Below are 21,117 nucleotides of genomic sequence, written 5' to 3'. Positions count from 1 at the left end.
CAGCTATTTGAATTTATATCTGAGCTATTGGATCGGCTGATGCCATATTATTAAATTAAATTAGGTCAAGTCTAAGTTTATACTGATACTGCTGGCTTGAGATAGCCCGCTCAGCAGTTCAGGACTAAGTTTATTCACCAGCTATTTGATTTTATATCTGAGCTACTGGATCGGCTGATGCCATATTATTAAATTAGGTCCAGTCTAAATTTATACTGATACTGCTGGCTTGAGATAGCCCGCTCAGCAGTTCAGGACTAAGTTTATTCACCAACTATTTGATTTTCTATCTAGGCTACTGGGTCGACTGATGCCATATTATTTAAATTAGGTCAAGTCTAAGTTTATACTGATATTGCTGGCTTGAGACAGCCCGCTCAGCAATTCAGGATTGTATGTACTCAAGAGCTAATAAATATTTCTAGAGAATGACATCATCAAACATAACCATCAAGCACAACCAAATGATTGGGAGAATAAATGGGTTTTGAGTCTAGTTTTGAAGATTTCAATGGAGCCAGCTTCCCTAACTGACAGAGGAAGCTGGTTCCAGAGATGTGGAGCACGGTAAGAAAATGCTCTGCTACCTGCTGATTTTTTCTTAATTTTAGGGACGGTAAGATAATTACCGTCCTGTGAGCGGAGAGTACGCGTGGGAACATAAGGAATGATTAGCTCAGATAAGTACGGAGGTGCGAGCCCGTGCAAAGATTTATAGGTTAACAGAAGCACCTTAAAGTCTGATCTGGCCTGAATTGGGAGCCAGTGGAGGGAGATTAAGACCGGAGTTATATGATCAAACTTCTTAGTTCTAGTTAGAATTCTAGCAGCGGCGTTTTGCACGAGTTGTAATTTATTTGTGCTACAAAGTGGAAGGCCAGAGAATAAGACATTACAGTAATCGAGTCTAGATGAAACAAAGGCGTGTATTAAGGTTTCGGCATCCGTTGCATTTAGCAAGGGACGGATCTTTGAGATATTGCGAAGATGAAAGAAAGCTATTTTAGTGATGTCCTTAATGTGAGCATCGAATGACAGAGTAGGATCAAAGGTAACACCTAGGTTTTTCACCTTTGAGTTTGGAGTAATTACGCAGTTCTCAATGTTCAGACTAAGATCAGTGAGAAATGGAAGTTGGGTTTTTGGGCCAACAACTAGTAGTTCAGTTTTGTTGGCGTTTAGTCGTAAGAAATTATTTGACATCCAATCTGTAACAGCGATTAAGCAGGATTCAAGATTAGCGAGTTTAGAGCGATCGTCTGGTCTAATTGGTATATAAATTTGGGTATCGTCGGCATAACAGTGGAAGTTAATGCCATATCTACGGAAAATTTCGCCAAGAGGCAGTAAGTAAACTCCAAAGAGTAAGGGACCCAGGACTGATCCCTGCGGTACACCAAACTTCACTGAGGAGAATGTGGACATAATATTTTTATATGAGACACAGTGTGTCCTATCAGACAAATATGACTTTAGCCAGGATAGGGCAGTGCCCCGGATACCTACGTAGTTAGATAAGCGGTCTAGGAGGATCTTATGATCGATTGTATCGAAGGCTGCGCTTAAGTCTAATAAAATGAGAAGAGAGGAGAAATTAGAGTCGGACGCGAGGAGAAGGTCATTGGTTACTTTTGTAAGAGCAGTTTCAGTACTATGGAGTGATCTAAAACCAGATTGAAAGGGATCGAGAAGTTTATTATGCGAGAGGTAGTCAGTTAATTGTGTCGAGACTACTTTTTCAAGAACTTTAGAGAGGAAGGGGAGATTTGAGATTGGCCTGAAGTTGTTAAGAACCTCAGAATCAAGGTTTGGCTTTTTAAGTAGAGGTTTGATTACAGCAGATTTGAAGGAGGCAGGGACAATGCCAGAGGAGAGGGAGCTATTGATAATGTTAAGTAAGGGGGGGCCTAGTATTGGAAGGAGTTCCTTAATCAACTTTGCAGGGAGAGGGTCGAATAAACAGGTTGTGGATTTAGATGAAAGTACAATTTTTGAAAGTGCATTTAGGGAGATAGTCTCAAAATTCGAGAGTATAGTACTCTCGTCTAAGGTTCTAAGGACAGGGCTAGGAGAGGGGTTAGCACCCTTTGTGAGTAATAGAGAGTTGCTAATTTCATCTCTAATACAGATAATTTTACGGTTAAAGAAGTCAAGGAAGTCATTAGCTGTAAATGGAGAGTTTGTATTGGGGGATGGTTTGCGAGTAAGATTTGCGACCGTGTCAAATAAAAATTTAGGATTATTTTTATTAGTGTTAATAAGATCTGATAGGTAGGAGGCTCTTGCAGCGGAGAGCATACATTTGTATTTTAATAGGCTATCACTCCAAGCTAGTCGATAGACTTCAAGCTTGGATGATCGCCATTTACGTTCTAGTTTTCTGCATATTAGTTTTTGTGCGCGTGTATCGTCAGTATACCAAGGCGAGGGTTTTTTAGGGCGACGGATTTTAGTACGTAGAGGTGCGATAGAATCAAGCGAGGCGAGTAGGATTGAATTAAATTGATTTGTGAATTCATTAATGGAGTCGATCCGCTCTGGGAGAGAGGAAAGCGGCCCCGATAACAAATCAGCGAGTTCAGTGGGAGTAGAACTATCGATACGCCGGGCGGTATAGGTATCGGCTAGGTTTGATTGCCGGAGGGGCAGGTCTATTTTAAATTGAATGAGATAATGATCTGACAGTGCTGGAGGGTAAATCATGACTGACAGATCTGAGACGTTAATCCCACGAGCAAGGACGAGATCAAGCGTGTTGCCGTTAGAATGCGTTTGTTCATGAACCAACTGAGCAAAGCCAAGGGTGTCGACTAAAGATAGAAAGGCTTTGCAGAGTGGGTCAGCTTTACGGTTAACATGAATATTGAAATCGCCAATGATAAGGATATTATCCGTGCGGGTTACGAGGTCAGAGAGAAAATTGGAAAATTCATCAAGAAAAGATGAATAGGGCCCAGGTGGGCGGTAGAGCATAACTAGGTAGAAGGCTCCGAGGCCAGCTATATTAGAGTGTCTCATAGTAAGTATCTCACAAGATAGGAGCTTATACTTTTGATCCTGCAGAAGACCTAGATTTGAGTTATAAATTAGGCCAACGCCCCCACCATTTCTTGACATTCTGGCAACATGCGAATTGTCAAAGTTAGGGGGGGAGGCTTCAATGAGTGGAAGAACAACGTCCGGTTTTAGCCAGGTTTCGCATAATCCCATAACGTCAATATTATGTTCAATGATTAAGTCATTGACGAGGAGGGCTTTATTGGTGATTGATCTGATATTAATGAATCCAAATCGAATAGATTTATCATCAATATTAGTTAATTTAGAGCATTCGATACCAAGAGTAGATTTAATCTCAATGAGGTTGGTGTTTGACGTTTTGAGGGGTGGACGAGAGCGGCGTGAGGGGACGGAGCGACGAAGAGAAACTGTGCTAATTTGAGAGATCGTGGTATAATACGGAGACGGAGCGGCGGTGGTAACAGTCGGATTAATAACAATAAGGTTTGGGTTAGGATATTGCAGAGCGTTTATGGGTCGGTTACTAGTAATAGTGCGGCGCGGACGGAGCACAGTCTGTATTGGATAGACTAAGTTAATTGAACTAGCAGACTCCATAACCGCACAAGTAGAACTAACAGGCTGTCTAGCAGCCTGTGGCCCTGCATGTTGTGGGTGAAACTGTCATTCAAGGATAGTAGTCTGGGTTTGCCGTAGGCAACTATCCAGGTTTTTTGATAAGGTGCTAGCACCCAATGGGGTAGGGTGGATGCCATCCATCTTAAGCATGCCAGTCATGCCTCTAAAAGAGGGCCAGTTATCTAAGAATAGGTAGCCCTTATCAGCACAGTGTTTGGCCAGCCAGTTGTTGAGCCAAAACAGCCTGCTAAAAATGTCAGAGTTAAGTGTGACAGGGAGGGGACCAGAGACAATTAATGGATGCCGACTCATCTTGCTAGCAAAAGCACAGGTCCTAGTTATGCTGTGCTTTGTGATCTCCGATTGTTTAAACCTGGCATTGTTGGTGCCAACGTGTAGTATGATGTTATCATGGGTAGCCTGGGTAATTGTTTGTTTATGGCTGTTTGTTAGCACCCTAAGAGTAGCTTCAATGTCGGGTACTCTGGCCCCGGGCAGACAAACTATCTCGGCTGGTGTGTTAAGCTTGATATTGCGGGTTATAGAGTCTCCAATCAATAGAATAGAGGGTTTAATATTGTCGGGCGGAGCGGACGACGCAGCATGCTGAACAGGAGAGTTAGCAAGCGGCGTGAATCTATTCCGGATCTCAACCGAAGTGGTTTGTTGGGAAACGGGCTGCACAGCGGCGGGCTGTGCACGTTTAACGCCACGGCAGCGTGAGACAACTGTAAACCCATCATCCACAGACTGTGGGGCCAACGAGACATTGGCCGGGTTGTTCTGCTCGTGCTGCGGAGTAGCATTAACGGGGGCACCAGTGCGATGTGCAGGTCACACCCTAAACTTGGTGGTGCAGGCTGGTCTCAAGAGCAACCCAGCTATCTCCAAGACTGTGGGTGCTTCAAGATCCCTTGTCGAACACTTCAAGAGAAGTGAACTGGCATGCACCAAGCTAAAGGCTAAGCAGAAGCAAATGGGCTCAGGGCACTCCAGTGATGAAAAAATGCTGGTGCAAGATGTAAGTACTCACTGGAACTCTACTCATAAAATGTTACATGTTAATGATGTGGATCAAAGGTGGCCAGTGACTGCTACACTCTCCGACCCAGCAGTGACACAGAGAGGGAAGCACTACCTTGACCTCAAGAACGAACAGTGGGACCTGATTGGGGAGCTGAGCGAGGGCCTTCAGCCATTTGTTGGAGCTACCGAGTTTCTGAGTGGTGAAAAATATGTTACTATCTCTGTTCTTCCAAAGATGGTGCAAGGCCTTACGAAATCCATCAAGAGTATTGCTTTTGAGACTACACCAGTAAAGGCATTCCAGGCTCATGTGGTACAAGAGATCGCAACACGATGGGAAACAAACCAAGAACTATTTAAGTTTAACCCTGAATCGCCAAACACCATCCTGCTCGCTGCTGCTCTGGACCCCAGGTATAGAAAACTGAAGATCTTGCCTGATGACGTAACCTTCAAGGTCCAAAGCACAGTGCAAACCATGGCACTTGCTGCCAAAAGGGAAGAAAGGTGTGGGAATGGCGCTCCGCCCTCCGGCACAACACAAGAAGACGGCGACACAGGGGCACGTGCCACTGCCAAGGATGCACCATCCTTCCTCGATAACATACTGGGATCAGACTCCAGCACCAGTCATGAAGAGGATGAGCAGCAGCAGTTACACCAAGCTGTGCAGAAGGAGGTCTTGATGTATTTTGGAGAACGTGCCCTGGCCAAAAAGGAGGATCCGCTGTTATGGTGGAAAACAAACGCAGCACGGTATCCAACGCTGGCAATGCTGGCAAAGTCCCTCTTGTGCATTCCAGCAACATCTACACCATCAGAGCGCCTGTTTTCTGCAGCAGGAATCATTGCATCAAAGCGCAGGGCAAGCCTCAGTGCTGAGCATGTCGATATGCTCACGTTTCTTCATTGCAACCACGCATTACTTTAAAAGGTTACACCAGAGAGTGTTGTGAGGGACTTGGATTTTTTTTTTTTCAATATTTTATATATAAAAAAATCAGCCCTCAAAGTCTTGGGACTTGACTTGGACTTGAGCTGAAGAAGACACTAGTTTAATACACACCAGTATGTGTAGAGACATTTATTTTTATTTATTTTATTTTTTAGGCACTGCTTAGCAAGGCAAGGCCCAGATTACGTCACCTCACTCAAATGTACAAGTCTTTAACAGTGTCAAATTTTGATCTTGTTCAGGTACACTGTAGTGGTGAAGGGCTAAAGGAAGTAGGCAGTGAAGGAGAGAGGAAGTGAAGTGGTGAAGGGCTAAAGGAAGTAGGCAGTGAAGGAGAGAGGAAGTGAAGTGGTGAAGGGTTAAAGGAAGTAGGCAGTGAAGGAGAGAGGAAGTGAAGTGGTGAAGGGCTAAAGGAAGTAGGCAGTGAAGGAGAGAGGAAGTGAAGTGACCCAGTCATTCTAGGTCTTCCCTGGCTCTCCAAACATAATCCACACATGAACTGGTCTACCGGTGAGGTAATGAGTTGGGGGGAGGGGTGCAAACTAAACTGTTTTTCTCTAAGTGGTCCTCAGAGCCTGCCTGTTTCATCTGCTCCGTCGCTTCAGATGTCTCCTGTGATTCCCAAGCCTGAAGACACAGAGTTTGGGATCGAGGCCTCTGAGGTGTCTAAAGTTCCCTCCTGTTACCACGATCTGCATGACGTATTCAATAAGTCCAAAGCCACATCACTTCCTCCTCATCGGGATTATGATTGTGGCATTGACCTGCTTCCTAGTACTTCACCCCCCAAGGGACGCCTCTACTCCCTGTCAGCCCCAGAAAGAGTGGCTATGGATAAGTACATTTCAGCGTCCCTGGCTGCTGGGATAATTCGTCCCTCCTCCTCTCCAGCTGGAGCAGGATTCTTCTTTGTGGAAAAGAAGGACAAGAGTCTTCGCCCATCTATCGACTATCGTTTACTGAACGACATCTCAGAAAGAACAGGTACCCCCTCCCTCTTATTTCATCTGCTTTTGAACTGTTAAAAGGGGCGAAGATTTTTACCAAGTTGGACTTGAGGAATGCTTATCACTTGGTAAGGATAAGGGAGGGGGATGAATGGAAAACCGCCTTCAACACCCCTAGTGGTCATTATGAGTATTTGGTGATGCCTTTTGGACTTACAAATGCCCCAGGTGTCTTCCAGGCCTTGGTGAACGACGTTCTTCGGGAGATGCTTAACTGCTTTGCTTTCGTTTACCTGGACGACATCCTCATATTCTCCCCGGATGAGGAGACCCACGTGGAGCACGTTCGCCAGGTCCTCCAGCGCCTCCTTGACCACCAGCTTTACGTTAAAGCAGAGAAATGTGAGTTCCATGTCACAACAGTCGCGTTCCTGGGCTATATTGTTTCCCAGGACAGTATGCAGATGGACCCCGCCAAGGTCATGGCTGTGGCCGAGTGGCCAATTCCAAAGAGCAGAAAGCAGCTACAACGTTTCCTTGGTTTTTCTAATTTTTATAGACGGTTCATTAGAAGCTTCAGTGTTGTGGCTGCCCCTTTGCATGCTCTAACCTCTCCACTAACCAGGTTCCAGTGGTCTCATCAGGCAAATCTAGCCTTCAAGAAGTTGAGATTGATGTTCACTTCTGCTCCCATCCTCACTCTCCCGGATCCAAATCTCCAATTTGTGGTGGAGGTGGATGCCTCGGACATTGGCGTTGGGGCAGTTCTCTCTCAACGTTCCCCGGTGGACAACAAGCTTCACCCCTGCGCCTTTCTGTCCCATAAGCTCTCTCCTGCGGAGAGAAAGTATGATACAGGAAACAGGGAACTCATGGCAGTAATGGTGGCGTTGAAAGAGTGGAGGCATTGGTTGGAGGGAGCGGAGCACCCGTTCCTGGTCTGGACTGATCATAAGAACCTGGAGTATATTCGGAGTCGGACTGCCAAGAGACTCAATTCCAGACAAGCAAGGTGGGCCCTTTTCTTTACTCGATTCAATTTCACATTATCATACCGCCCAGGTTCTAAGAATATTAAGCCGGATGCCCTTTCTCGTCAGTTTTCTCCAAACTCTTCCTGTGATGCACCCACTAACATACTCCCTTCTTCCTGTGTGATTGGGGCCCTCACATGGAGTATTGAGGCTAAGGTCAGACAAGCCAATGGTGATACGCCAGCGCCGGACAGTTGCCCCCCGAACCGGTTGTTTGTCCCTCTCTCTCTCCGCTCTCAGGTGATCCACTGGGCTCACACGGGCATCTTTGCTTGCCATCCTGGGGTGAAACGGACAGTTTTCGTCATCAAACAGTGCTTCTGGTGGCCATCCATGGGAGATGAGGTTGGGGAATATGTGGGTGCCTGTCCCGTCTGTGCCCGTAACAAGACTCAACGGAGCCGTCCTGCTGGCCTGCTGCGCCCTCTCCCTGTGCCCCAGCAACCCTAGTCTGACATCTCCGTGGACTTCATTACCGGACTGCCACTGTCTGAAGGTAACACCACCGTTCTCACGGTGGTGGACAGATTCTCTAAGATGGCACATTTCATCCCTCTGCCTAAGCTGCCCTCAGCCAAGGAAACTGCAGAGGTGATGCTATCCAATGTTTTTCGTGTACATGGTTTTCCCAGAGATGTGGTGTCGGACCGGGGCCCACAGTTCATCTCCCGCTTCTGGAAGGAGTTTTGCTCTCTGCTGGGGGCCACGGTCAGCCTGTCATCAGGATATCACCCACAGACAAATGGCCAGACAGAGCGGATGAATCAGGAGCTGGAGACGTGTCTGCGCTGCCTGGTTTCCCATAACCCTACCACCTGGAGCAAGCATGTTATTTGGGCTGAGTATGCACACAACACACTGCCTTGCTCTGGTCGGTGTTCCCTCAGCCCATGCTCTCGTCCGGCGTTGTCGCCGTATTTGGAAGTCAGCACGTCAGCAGCTCCTCAAGACCTCAGCCCGGTACAAGAAGGTGGCAGATCGGCAGCGAGTCCCAGCTCCTTCCTACCAACCTGGTCAACGTGTCTGGCTCTCTGCGAAGGACCTTCCACTGCGGGTGGTGTCACGAAAGCTGGCACCCAGGTTTGTGGGGCCATTTCCCATATCAAAAGTCATTAATCCTGTGGCTGTGCGTCTCAAGCTCCCTAGACCCTGGAGGATTCATCCCACGTTCCATGTCAGCCGCATTAAGCCGGCCAAGGAGAGTCCACTGGTGCCCGCCTCCAGACCCCCGCCACCTCCCCGGGTCATCGACGGCGAACAGGTCTACACCGTTAAGCGCCTCCTGGCGTTCCGTCGTGTGGGTTGAGGTCGTCAGTATCTGGTGGACTGGGAGGGTTATGGTCCGGAGGAACGGTCATGGGTGTCCTCTGGGAACATCTTGGATCCTGACGTCATCTCTGACTTTCATCGCCGCCATCCTGACATACCTGGGCCGTCAGGAGCCGTCCCTAGAGGGGGGGGGGTACTGTCATGTCTCGCCCAGAGCCCTAAGTTATGTTTTCTTTATTTCAATTCTAAGAACCATACTTGTTTTATTTTGGTGACTTACCTGTCTTCTCATTTCAGATCCCTTTACTTCCTGCCCTCGTGTTTCCTGCTCCTCTGATTGTCTGCCCCACCCTAATTTGTCAATTATCCTTGCCTCACCTCACCTGTGTAATTATCTCTGGCTCCCTGTCTATTTAGTCTGTGTGCTTTCAGCCCTCTGTGCCAGTTCGTCAATTGTTCGTGGAAGAATAACTCTAGGATAATTCCTTGTTCAGCTTTTCTAGTTTTTTATCTCTGTTCTTGTTTTTGACCCCGTGCCTTGTCTTGCCAATCTTTGGATTATTGCCTATAGTAAAAATACTTTTTGAATCTCTGCCTGTCTCCTGAGTCGTGCACTTGAGTCATCCCCTGTGTCCCAGCCTTGTCAGACCATAGCAAGATCAGTGGTGCAGCGATTTTATCACTCGATGCACAGAAGGCATTCGATCAGGTTGAGTGGCCTTAAATGTTTGAGTCGCTGCGCAGATTTGGATTTGGCGATTCATTCATTTTCTGGGTAAAACTCATATGCTAGTCCAACATGTTCAGTTATAACCAAGACACGTATCAGTTTGTACGCTGATGATGTAATAATATATCTACACAATTCAGAAACATCAATCCTAGAATTAGTCACCTCCTTCGGTAAGCTGTCTGGATACACAATCAACTGGACAAAGAGTGACTTTATGCCTCTCTCCGATGTCTTTACTCTGGGTTTCCTGGAAAACCTCCCATTCAAATTAACAAAGGACCACCTGACCTATCTTGGCTTGACCATACCCAGATCCTAAACTAATATCTAAGTTGAATTTTGAGGATTTTGTTTTAACACATTCACTGCCAACAACGTATGAACACGTTTTCAGAATCCAGCTGTTCCCTGCCAACAACGTGTTTACACGTTTTTGGCATCGATTTTTTTTTTTTGACGGTGGGTTGTGCATCTAAGCCTTTTACATCTCTTATATAATTATTGGAGCCACCGAACGTTTACAACCCATTCCACCGACCCACTAAGTGGCAACAGTGCTCTCCTGGCTAGAGAAAGGAAAGCATTTTTTTAACTTGTCAAGCCATTCTCAGCCCAGCCATTCTCCTTTTCGCGCTGATTGCTGGCGATGCGGGATTGCAAATTTACATAATAGATTCAGCCGATCTACTATGATCGGGTGATAGATTACAGGTGGAGGAACACACTTTGAAACACGCAGCATAAATATGACCAGAATCGCAAAAGCTTCTCTCAACCAAAACTCCAAACGAGCGAGTCCATCCCGACTTCCTCAAACAGCGGCCCAGACATGCAGGCACAGGAGAGCAGCAAAGCACTGACTGGTGACAAGCTTGTCCGCCCACGGAGGGCGGAGTTGAAGCAACTCGAGAGGGAGGGAGAGAGAGAGAGAGAGAGAGAGAGAGAGAGAGAGGGAGGGAGAGCGAGAGGGAGGGAGAGAGAGAGAGAGAGCGAGAGGGGGAGGGAGAGAGAGAGAGAGAGAGCCAAAAATGAATGGTTAAAGTGACCGTTCCATCCAATTTCACAAAAAGCCGTTTATCTCTGAATATTCTTTTTCACGCTAAAACCATGCTGTATTCAACTGCTAATGCTTACATAACTACTAACTCTACAAACTAACTCTTTTAGACAGAGAAAGTACACATTCTATTAGTACTTTTGAGATATTGTATGTTCACAAACTCCAAGCTGAAACGAATCCTCGGCTCTTATAAAATGAGCCATAATCCTCAAAAAACGGCTTGGCAGAAGCTACCTACAGCAAAAAAAAACGTCTGGCAGTCAATGTGTTAAGACTTAAACAATGTATAGAAAACTGGAAAATACTCCCTTTGTCCATGATTGGCCGTATAAACTCAGTTAAGATGGTGTCACTTCCCAGATTCCTCTATCTGTGTCAAAACCTTCCCATCTTCCTTACCTCAGCTTTCTTCAAAAACCTGGACTCCATAATTTTTTCCTACATTTGGAATTATAAGAACCATAGAATTTCGAAAGTTCACTTGTAAAAACCAAAGTCTCTGTTTAGGCATTATTACTGGGCTGCCAACGTCAGGGTTCTAATGTTTTGGCGGCAAGGGACTCCTAGCAACTTAACTCTTGGGGCCCCCCTGTGGCTGAAAATGGAGGCCAGCTCTATTACAACTCCTCTTTACCAGCTGTTATTTTGAAGCTAGAGCAGCCTGGGTGGGACTTTACAAAAATTAAGTTTCGTAATGAAGAATTCAGTCAGAATTCTAAACCAAGTTAGGAGTGTCTTGAGTCTACCAGATGTTTCTGTCTTCACACCAATTTGTTTTAATCATTCTTTTTTAGCTCAATGGTCAGACAGAAACTACCGTGTCTGAAGTGAGAAGGGTCTAGTCTCCACCAGAGACCTATACATGGATGGTCATTTTGCATCCTTTGATCTTTTGAGGGGGAAATTTGACTTGCCCAACTCGCACTGGTTCAGATATCTACAAGTCAGAAACTATGTTCGATCCAAGATTTGTGATTTTGAAGTTATCCCAAATGAACATGCTTTTTTTTTAATCTTTTGTCAATCCCCCCTCACTCCAGGCATCTTATCTCTAAATGTGTGTGTCTGTTTGATGACCGAGTCAGAGCCCCCACTGAGAGGATTAAGGAGGCGTGGCAGGAGGAACTTGGTGTTGACTTGTCTGAGGTTATATGGGACAGGAGTTTGTCTGTGGTTCAACTCTGCTCAATTAACAGCAGACACCAGCTGATCCAATTTAAGGTCACTCATCGTCTTCATTATTCCAAGTCCAGGTTGCACAAGATCTACCCTTCTGTCTCGCCACTATGTGATAGGTGTCAGGTGTGAGAGGGTACACTATCCCATGCTTTTTGGTTTTGCCCTTCACTGTCTGGATTTTGGGCCAAAATATTTGATTGGTACTATAAGGCCTATAAAATAACAGCAGTCTCTGACACAGGGGATGACTGTCGCCAAGAGACTCATTCTGAAGGAGTGGAAGTCTTCCTCTCCACCTTCTTTTAAGCTCTGGCTGACGGACATGTTTTCGTTAATACGTATGGAGAGACTCCGGTTCCTGAGGACAAATTCTCTTGTGAAATTCTCGGCTATTTGGGACCCATTTCTGGCCTACTTAGACGAGGTTGAAAGCGACAAGTAACTTTCCCAGCTGACTTTTCATGGACCCCTTGCATGGGATCCCACGCACATCTCTTACAAACACAATAAGCACTTGATGTGGCTGATAACACAACGCTGTAACATTGAAATGTTGAGATATATATATTTTTTGTTTTTGTCTTGTTTTGTTCTGTTTTGTCTGAGCCTGTTTTTGTTCTGAAAATTGTAAAAAAAAAAAAAAAAAAAAAGTTCTTAGCCCAGGACTCACCTTGACTCTCGCTAGTGTCTTTTCTAACTGATAAAATTTCCCTTCACAGAGAATTTCCATCAGCGAACTGATCATTAGAAGTGCAAAACACATCTTCAAGATCTATCTACAGGTGACGTGCTTCAATTATTCACACAGCACTCCTCCGCTTTAAAATGTACCATTTTCCAACAAGACACCGTTCTGTTTTCCTTCAGGATGTGGAACCATCAGCTTTCTCTGCTGCGGTCAGCCACTTCCTGAACTGCCTCCTGAGTTCCTCCTCCTCTCCTCCCGACTCCGGCTCAGATGAGCTTCTCTCTCGTCGGCGTAGCCGGCGTCGGCGTAGCCAAGGCAGCCGAGTCGCCATGTTGACAGAGAGTGTGTGGGCTAGACTGACGCCCAGTGAGCTGTGGGGCAAGATCAAGACGGAGGCCGAGGATTATTACCACTACTCGCTTCACAGGTGTGTGTCTTCACAGGTGTGTGTCGCTACAGCCGTTTTCACACATGCGCTTTTTACCGTTAAATGACCGGAAAGCGGTCTAATGCCTTGGAGTGTGAAAGTTGTTTTCCGGTATATATCACCAGTTTCTAGGTTGTCATGAGAGCGGTATGGCTGCTTCATGTGTGGGCGTGCTCCCCCCCCCCCCCCCCCTCTCTCTGCTCGCTCTCTGGCCAGAGTCCTTCAGTCCAGCCCGACAGGGACACAGACAGCGAAAATGGCAAAGGCTTGTTGGAGTCTTGCAAGCCGCCCAACGCTTGTAAGCAGATGCACGAAGCGAAATGTGGAAGTATTTTGCTTACGTTGCTGACAGCGAAGGCAAGCCCGGACACATCAAACGAAGCCAGTCTGTAAAAAGTGCTTCAACGCGACGCAGGTGAACGGATAAACATCGAACCAGCCAGGCGATTTCTCTCAGACACGGATCCCAACTTCTCCAAAGATTTCAGTTCAAAGACTGGTTAGCGAATGTGAAGGATACAACTTACATGCCCTCTTAAGTCAAACGACTATATTCACACATGCGAGCGCTCAGGTGTGAAGGGAAATTCCGGGAAATGGCCGATATTGATTTACAGGTAATTTTCCTGTATGCATGTGTGAAAACGGCTTACATGTGTGTGACGAGATGGGACAGCAGGGTTTTACACTCTCATCCTCTCTGTGTTTAGTGAAGGTATAGATGAAGTCATAGAGAAGCACAGCCTCCAGAAGATCTCCCTACTCAGAGAGATTGCCATCAGAACAGGCATCCAGGTGAGGCATCTATTCATGCTTCTCTTTAGATTTACATTAAAACACAAAATGACTTTTTCTGTCTGACTCGGGCAAGCTCAGGAAAGAGTTCCATGTTGTCAAACTACACCCATCATTGCAGTTTAAAATCACAAATTGGAGCTGCAACAGATAATTGAGATGTTGTACATGGACAAAGGGGTCAGGTATCACAGGTGGGAAATCTTCTCAATGCACAGGAAATTATCAATAAAAACTTAAGGGTGAAATATAAATATTTATCCTAAACATCAAAACATCAAATATTCTGTTGAGAGAAAGCCGGACTCACCAAAAATGGTTGAAGCAGCTGCAAAAATATTTTTTGCATCATCTCCACCCCTCCACCCCACATCCACAATTAGGCCTAGTCATTATAATAATAATAATAATAATAATAATAATAATAATAATAATAATAATAATAATAATAATAATAATAATAATAATAAATTATATTTATAAAGCGCTTTTCAATGACCCAAAGGCGCTGACACAGTATGAGTACATAGAAAACAAGGCCAGGTCGAAACCTGGCATAGGGCCAGTGTGCTCAGTAAAGTGCAGAACTCTGCCAAGGTGTATTGAGTCATTTGTGTAGTGTGCCTGTGCTGTAGTGTAGAGGTCAAAGAGAATACCCGCACACCAGATGTAACAGGGCTAAAAAAGCCACAGAGGAGGTCCAGAGGCTGAGATCAAGCAAAAAAGACTTACCGTAAATTCCGGACTATAAGCCGCGGCTTTTTTCCCGTTTTTTGGCCCCTGCGGCTTATATAACGGTGCGTCTTATCTATGGATTTTTTCAGAAAAAAAAAAAAAAATACAAATAAAATCTCTCTTTTTTAGCACTCTTTCTAACTATAAATCCACTTCTGTTTTAATTTCCTCTCTTGCCCTCTTTTCACCACACCGCGGACACTGTGTGCACTGTAAAAATAAACAACGGTGGTGTTGTGTTATGTTGTTTTGTTGAAATGTTACGGTAATACGGTAAATGGGAGCTTCCTCAAACAGCCATCCCGACAATCCCCTCTGTGCGTGACCACTTACATATGGTAATTACGGTAAGCAAACGGCCACTCGGCCATCAACTCCCTCCCCCGACTACCAGGAGAAAATCACAAACTTCGGCGAATTCACACAAAGGAAGATCAAGGAATATTCCATCGAACCGGAGCAGATCATAAATATGGATGAAGTGCCTTTGACGTTCGACCTGCCACTCACTCGGACTGTTAACAAGAAGCGCCCTGGAGGATTCTTTCACCAAAAAAAAGCTTTGCTCGTTCTCGACAGCATGAGAACGAGCAGTAGAAGCAACACTCTCACTTACCATGGGGAAGGTACGCAGAAATTCACACGAGGCAGCTTTCAAGTTGAAAGCAGTCAATCTCGCATTAAAAGAGGGAAACAGAGCAGCCGCGCGTAACCTGGGCATCGATGAGTCAATGGTGAGGCGTTGGACGGTGCAGCAGGAGGAACTGTCTCAGCACGGAATATTATAGGAGTGTGAAAACATCCAAGCTGGACTGCTGCGGGATGAAGAGAATGACGCCGCCACAGCTGGCGCTGAGGGCCGTCAGAGGCTTCAGAGGCTGTTCGATGCCGACAGTGATGAAGAGGAGTTCGTTGGTTTTGAGTGACAATGAAGGAGAGAGGAGAGTGGTTGACGAAGCCACCCTGAACCTGTTCGTTTCCGACACTGAAGATGAGGACTTTGGTGGTTTCAGTACGCAGGAAGAAGAGGAAGACGAGGATTAGTGACTTGACTTCTCTGGTTACAGGTTTGCTGCACATATAGCCTATTGTTGTGTGATTTTGTCTGGGGATTAGTGACCTGACTTTTGTTTTGTTTTGTTGAAATGTTAATAAATGGGAGCTTCCCCAAACAGCCATCGCTTTCCCGACATTCCTCTCTGTGCACGAACCCTTTCATATGGTAATTAAACATCAAAACACCCGCGGCTTATAGACCGGTGCGGCTTATAGAAGAAAAAAATAGTCAATTTTGGTCCCGCGGCTTATAGACCGGTGCGTCTTATAGTCCGGAATTTACGGTACTTTATTTTACATAGTGCAGGACAAAACAGTGCAACAAAAGAAAAAGTGGATTAAAAGGCAGCAAACGTTTCAGTCGAGGACTATCATCAGTGCTACTAACATACAGGTCTGACAAGGACAGGTTAAATAGGCAGGCAGGTACATCATGTTGCTCAGGTGCCATCAATCAATCAGCTTTCAGCTGATTGCATGTGGGCCAGACAAAGTCAGGTCACTGTCAATTAGCTGAAAATAAGGTTCTTCACCAAAAATTAAATGGATTTTTAAACTTAAAACTGAACAACCTCTAGGGCTGAATGAAACTTTGTCTCTAGCCTGTTTCCTCTAGGCCTCTGGACAGTGTCTACATGTCCTCCATGGCTCCTTCCATTACTCTGCCTCCCTTTGTTTTTCTCCATTGATGAGTGTATTCTGGCAACCTTTGCATATTTGTGTAACATTCTTGTGATTTACAGCCATTATCTATTGTTTTTACGTTAGTCACAAGAAATGTGGAGAAAGAATCACTTTTTGGGAGACAATCGCATCATGGTGATCACTATTCAGCAACAATGGACATGTATTGGAAATCAAATGCCTTTGCTTGTTTCACAACTTGTCTGCTCCAAAGCGCTACTCCAACCGGAGATACTGTCTAAAGGTAGGCTTTAGAATGATGTTAGCTTAGCGTCACCTAATATCATCACAGTCAGTCCCTCTCCTGACAAAAAAATGCTCCAGGTAGCCCTTTTTCCATGCAAAAATGCAAACGTTATGTGTGAACAGCAGATTACCCCTGCTCAGTCATTACCATATAGTAATCACACAGCCCGCGCCCCCCGCGCGAGTGCTCGAGCACTCGTTCATAATAGAAGGAGAGTACTCGACTATTTAAATTGCTTAAAATGCGGATCCCTAGAAGCCGCTGCCATTTTCGCTGTGTCTGTCCTCCTGTGTGTCGGGTGCTGCACTGGCCATAGAGCGAGCAGAGAGGGAAGAGGGAAAAGTCGGCACGGCCACACATGAAGCAGACAGAGTCAGAGAGAGCTTTTTTTCACCATGCAAAAATGCAAACGTTATGTGTGAACAGCCCCATACACAGCAGATTACCCCTGCTCAGGCATTACCATAGTAATCACACAGCCCGCGCCCCCCGCGCGAGTGCTCGAGCACTCGTTCATAATAGACTATTTAAATTGCTTAAAATGCCCATCCCTAGAAGCCGCTGCCATTTTCGCTGTGTCCTCCTGTGTGTCGGGAGTCGGCACGCCCACACATGAAGCAGACAGAGTCAGACTTCTCTCTTCAAAGAGAGAGCTTTTTTTCACTTTTGACCAGTCACCATTGGTTCAAGGCAACGATGTGTTTATTAGCCAGAGGTGCATTACCGCCACCTATCGGACTGGAAAGACATTTACTCGGCCTGGATCCGTGCTCAAATGCGGGCGACAGAGTGGAATGTAAGGGCCCTGCTGTGCATGCTGCACACCGGCCCCAACAATATCACAACAGGCAACAGATACAAGTAACAATTAACACATCGATCAGGGATCTATGGAAACAGAGGGGAGGGAGGGAGGGTGTGGGAGGTACAGGGGCCAGACAGAAGAGAGGGAAGTGAGAAAAGGGGAGGAGGCGAGGTAGGAAGAAGTGGTTGAGGGTAGGGGAGGTTGTAAGCTTGGGAGAACAGGTAGGTTTTGAGTCAGGATTTAAAAGTGGGGAGTGAGTGTCTGATAGGCTGGGGGAGGGAATTCCAGAGTTGGGGTGCAGCTCTCGAGAATGCTCGATCTCCAAAGCTTTTCAGTTTGGATGGTGGGACAGTGAGGGGAACAGTGGATGAGGATCAGAGGGTACGGTTAGGCCGATGGGGAATAAGGTCAGTAAGGGGGGGCCAGGCTATGGAGGGCTTTGAAGGTGAGGAGGAGTCGTTTGAAGTTAATGTGTTCTTTGATGGGGAGCCAGTGGAGGGAATGGAGGACGGGAGTGATGTAGTGGGGCAGATAAGCGTGTACTGTATATGGAAGGTATTGTGCATTTTATGACTAAAGCATGACACTTTCAGCATATAATCGACATACCCAAAGGTTTTATTTTAGACGTGGAAACACTTTCTATCTGACCTCTGGTGACCTTGAGAGGTCATTGACCTCAGCATTGCATTTTTCAAGTTTTTGCCCCATGACTCCCCATTATAATCTATATAAAAGGGAGCATGTGGGAAGCATGGTGCTGTCTCAGCTCTCCCCAGATCGGCAGAGGGTGGAGGAGCAATGCAAGCAAGTGATATCACCCAACTGTGATGTCATCAGTGATGTCACTTGAGCAATTGTGCATTGTGACATCACTGATAATGCCATAGCATTGTGACATCATCAGTGATGTCAGAAGAGCTAGTGGTTGAGCTGCAGGGTGGGCGAGGACACGCAGCGGCCGAGCCTAGGGATGGACCTTATTCACAGCGCGGCCATCTTGGGATGACGTCACCCGCTGGTTGGGAATGCAATGAGACTCTCATCCAAACCCCTGTCTGAACATGGGAGCAGTAGACCAAAAGTTTGAGTTCTGCCACACCAATTTTGTTTGATCACATCGATAAATGGGCAGATGAATGTGTACAGGGTTCAAAACAAGGGCTACAGCAACTGGATCGAGTGTTATATCCACGATATTCAAGGAGGCGCAGCCGATGGTCTAAATCCTAGTTCCTCATTGCGCGGCTCGCGAGACGCTGGCGGCTCTCGAAGCTTTAGTTGGCGGCTCTAAGAAATTGCCAAAAAAAAAAATAGATTCCCCCCCCTGCTCTCCCCCAAATTTCAATAAACCTTTATGGCATATTATTACAATACAACAATACTGGTGTTGACAGTAATAGAAGGTGCCAAATCATTCAAAACAATAAGCATTTTGCTTTTAGGAGTATTGTGCCAGCGTGCAGCGCTGTTCCAAAACATGTCAACGTGTGTCGTTGCCTGGGAAACACACATCCCATAATACAACTGTTCGCATCGCATCCCATAATAGTATCAGTGTGTGTGTGTGTGTGTGTGTGTGTGTGTGTGTGTGTGTGTGTGTGTGGAAAACAATAAAACACAAAAAAATGCTAGGCAGATGTGCTTGGTTGGGGTGGCTTTTGGTGTTTTGCGGTAAAAGTGGCTCTCCTATTGACTTTGTCCTGCCAGTGCGGCTCTCATCGAAGAAATAGTGAGGATCACTGGTCTAAATTGTAGACTGCACTACACCCTCACACCACTGAGCACCGGCTCGCCTCTCGCGTGAATTTTCTTTCTCACACCGGTGTTACAGTGAAAGCTGTGCCACCACGGGCGAGTTTGATCGGAAGGGGAAACCAAATCATTATGGGGATCATAGTCAGTGTTGGGCAAGTTACTGAAAATTGGTAATTAGTTACAGTTCTCTCAAAATGTAATTTAATTACTTTAAAGTTACTAGTTACTCCAAAGTAATTAGTTACTAGGTGATAGAGAATAAATTCTATACATCCGCTAAATGTGATTATTTATAACAGCTTATCTACCAAATGAATTGAAGCCATGAGTCTTGGAAGATTTAACATAAAAGTATATTTAATACCATATATTCTCTGCAATATGTATATTGACAGAGGGCAAGAATCTCAATGTACACATGTCTGATCGATGTACAGAGTCAAATATTCAGCCAATGGCCGACAGTCAACATATGCTTTATACTGTAAAGGAAGAGGAGGAGGAAAAGGCAGAGAGGAGGGGGTGATGACTTGACTTGGAGCCTACAGGGCTGCCTGTCTGTATCAGTTTGTTATGGGACTTGATGCACTGTCCAAGGTTTCAGCAACTGGAGCAGTCCCTGCTATTCTATATGGGTGAAATGTCAGTGTGAGTCTATGTGTCAAATGGCATGGAACTTATAGCATAATTAGGCCTATAGCTTATTGATTAATGTGTCAGATGTCATGTTAACTTATATTTTTCTCCAACAATCCACCCAATTGTTATGTTCATCAACTATAACAATAAAATAACAAAATTTAAGTTCACTATTCAATATTATTCAATATCTGTACTTAATTGTGGGCCAGGGGGGGCAGTTTTTTTTTTTGAAAACATAGGAAACATTAAACACTTGAAAAAAACACAGAATTTTTGATCAATATGCAGTTCCAGCGCAGTCTCAGCTCCATTATCACAGCATCTCCATTATCTATTGGGAAGAGAAAAACAAATTTTAGTGATACAATGACAAAATTACATCACCACTGCGGCTATAATATATAGGAGTGGGCCTACTAATCTTAACTCTATATGGTTCAATGCAAACAGTCTAATTAATATCATTATATAATGCATTGAACTTCCAAATCACACTTAAATCTTTTCCACTTTTGTAAAAGAAGTTTCTTATACATATGTATGTATAGTATACTGTATATATAATTTTTCCAGTTTCACTTTATTCAACCCTTCCTGGAAAGGAATCATGTTATTTTCAAAGTATTCACAACAACAACAACAATATTTCTCATCATTCATGTGATGACTCTAGTTCATTCATTTATTTGTTTGTTCCTGGTGCTGTTGTTGTAATTGTTGTTATTAAAACTATTTAATAGCCCATCTCCATCGCAGTGGTTTAATTTCTTTTTGGGAACTATTTTATTAGAATAAAGTTCTATTTCTAGTTTACTTTAATATTGGTTTGTTTGGAATATAGAACTGAAACTTTCTAAAATGCAAAACATTCATAACATTGATTAATCATATTCATTAAAACATAATCACAGTATCATATAACTGATTATTCTCAAAATGACACTTTAAAACACAACAACTATTTAACACGTTAAGTGCCATAGCCGAGATAATTCGTCTTACATAATCCAACGCTTGAGTGCCAGAGCCGAAATAACTCGTCTTACATAAACATTTATTTTTTTTGACGGTGGGACATCAATCAACAACTTTTACATCTTCGAGATCACTATCGGAGCAAGAGAATGTGTATAATCTATTTTACCGACCCACTAAGTGTTGACAGTGCTCCCCCAGACGAGCGAAATCAAAGAAAAAACTGCCGCGGGGAGCAAGCCATTCAAGGAAATGGCGAGGCGATTTTACAGTAATCCATTCCACACTTGTCTTGCCCGAGAGCGGCCGCGCAGGCAGCCGCACACAGAGAGCGGAGAGCGATTTGCAAAATAGATTATAGGTGAAACACACTTTGAAACACCTCAGAAAGGCCAGAATCAACATCTGCCCATCGCCCACGCATTCCCCGGCCCATCTTGACTCGCACAAGGAGCGTCCGCAC

General features: G+C 45.0%; 1 protein-coding gene across 1 annotated transcript in view; it reads left to right on the top strand.

Annotated features, from left to right (window-relative positions):
- LOC310784568 (clustered mitochondria protein homolog) overlaps positions 1-21,117 on the top strand; it is a gene marked incomplete at both ends in the record, with an annotated part of 74,242 nt that overhangs the window by 29,246 nt on the left and 23,879 nt on the right. Inside the window, 3 exons of the mRNA XM_083645560.1 lie at positions 12,562-12,624; positions 12,710-12,957; positions 13,668-13,752. Of these exons, the coding sequence (XP_083501686.1) occupies positions 12,562-12,624; positions 12,710-12,957; positions 13,668-13,752 (396 nt within the window). The remainder of the gene's footprint in view (positions 1-12,561; positions 12,625-12,709; positions 12,958-13,667; positions 13,753-21,117) is intronic.

This window comes from Poromitra crassiceps (genome assembly GCF_964638095.1).
Source record: "Poromitra crassiceps genome assembly, chromosome: 1".
Classification (NCBI taxonomy): domain Eukaryota; kingdom Metazoa; phylum Chordata; class Actinopteri; order Beryciformes; family Melamphaidae; genus Poromitra; species Poromitra crassiceps.
The sequence above is the reverse complement of the archived record's forward strand: the minus strand, read 5'-3'. Positions and strand labels throughout refer to the sequence as shown.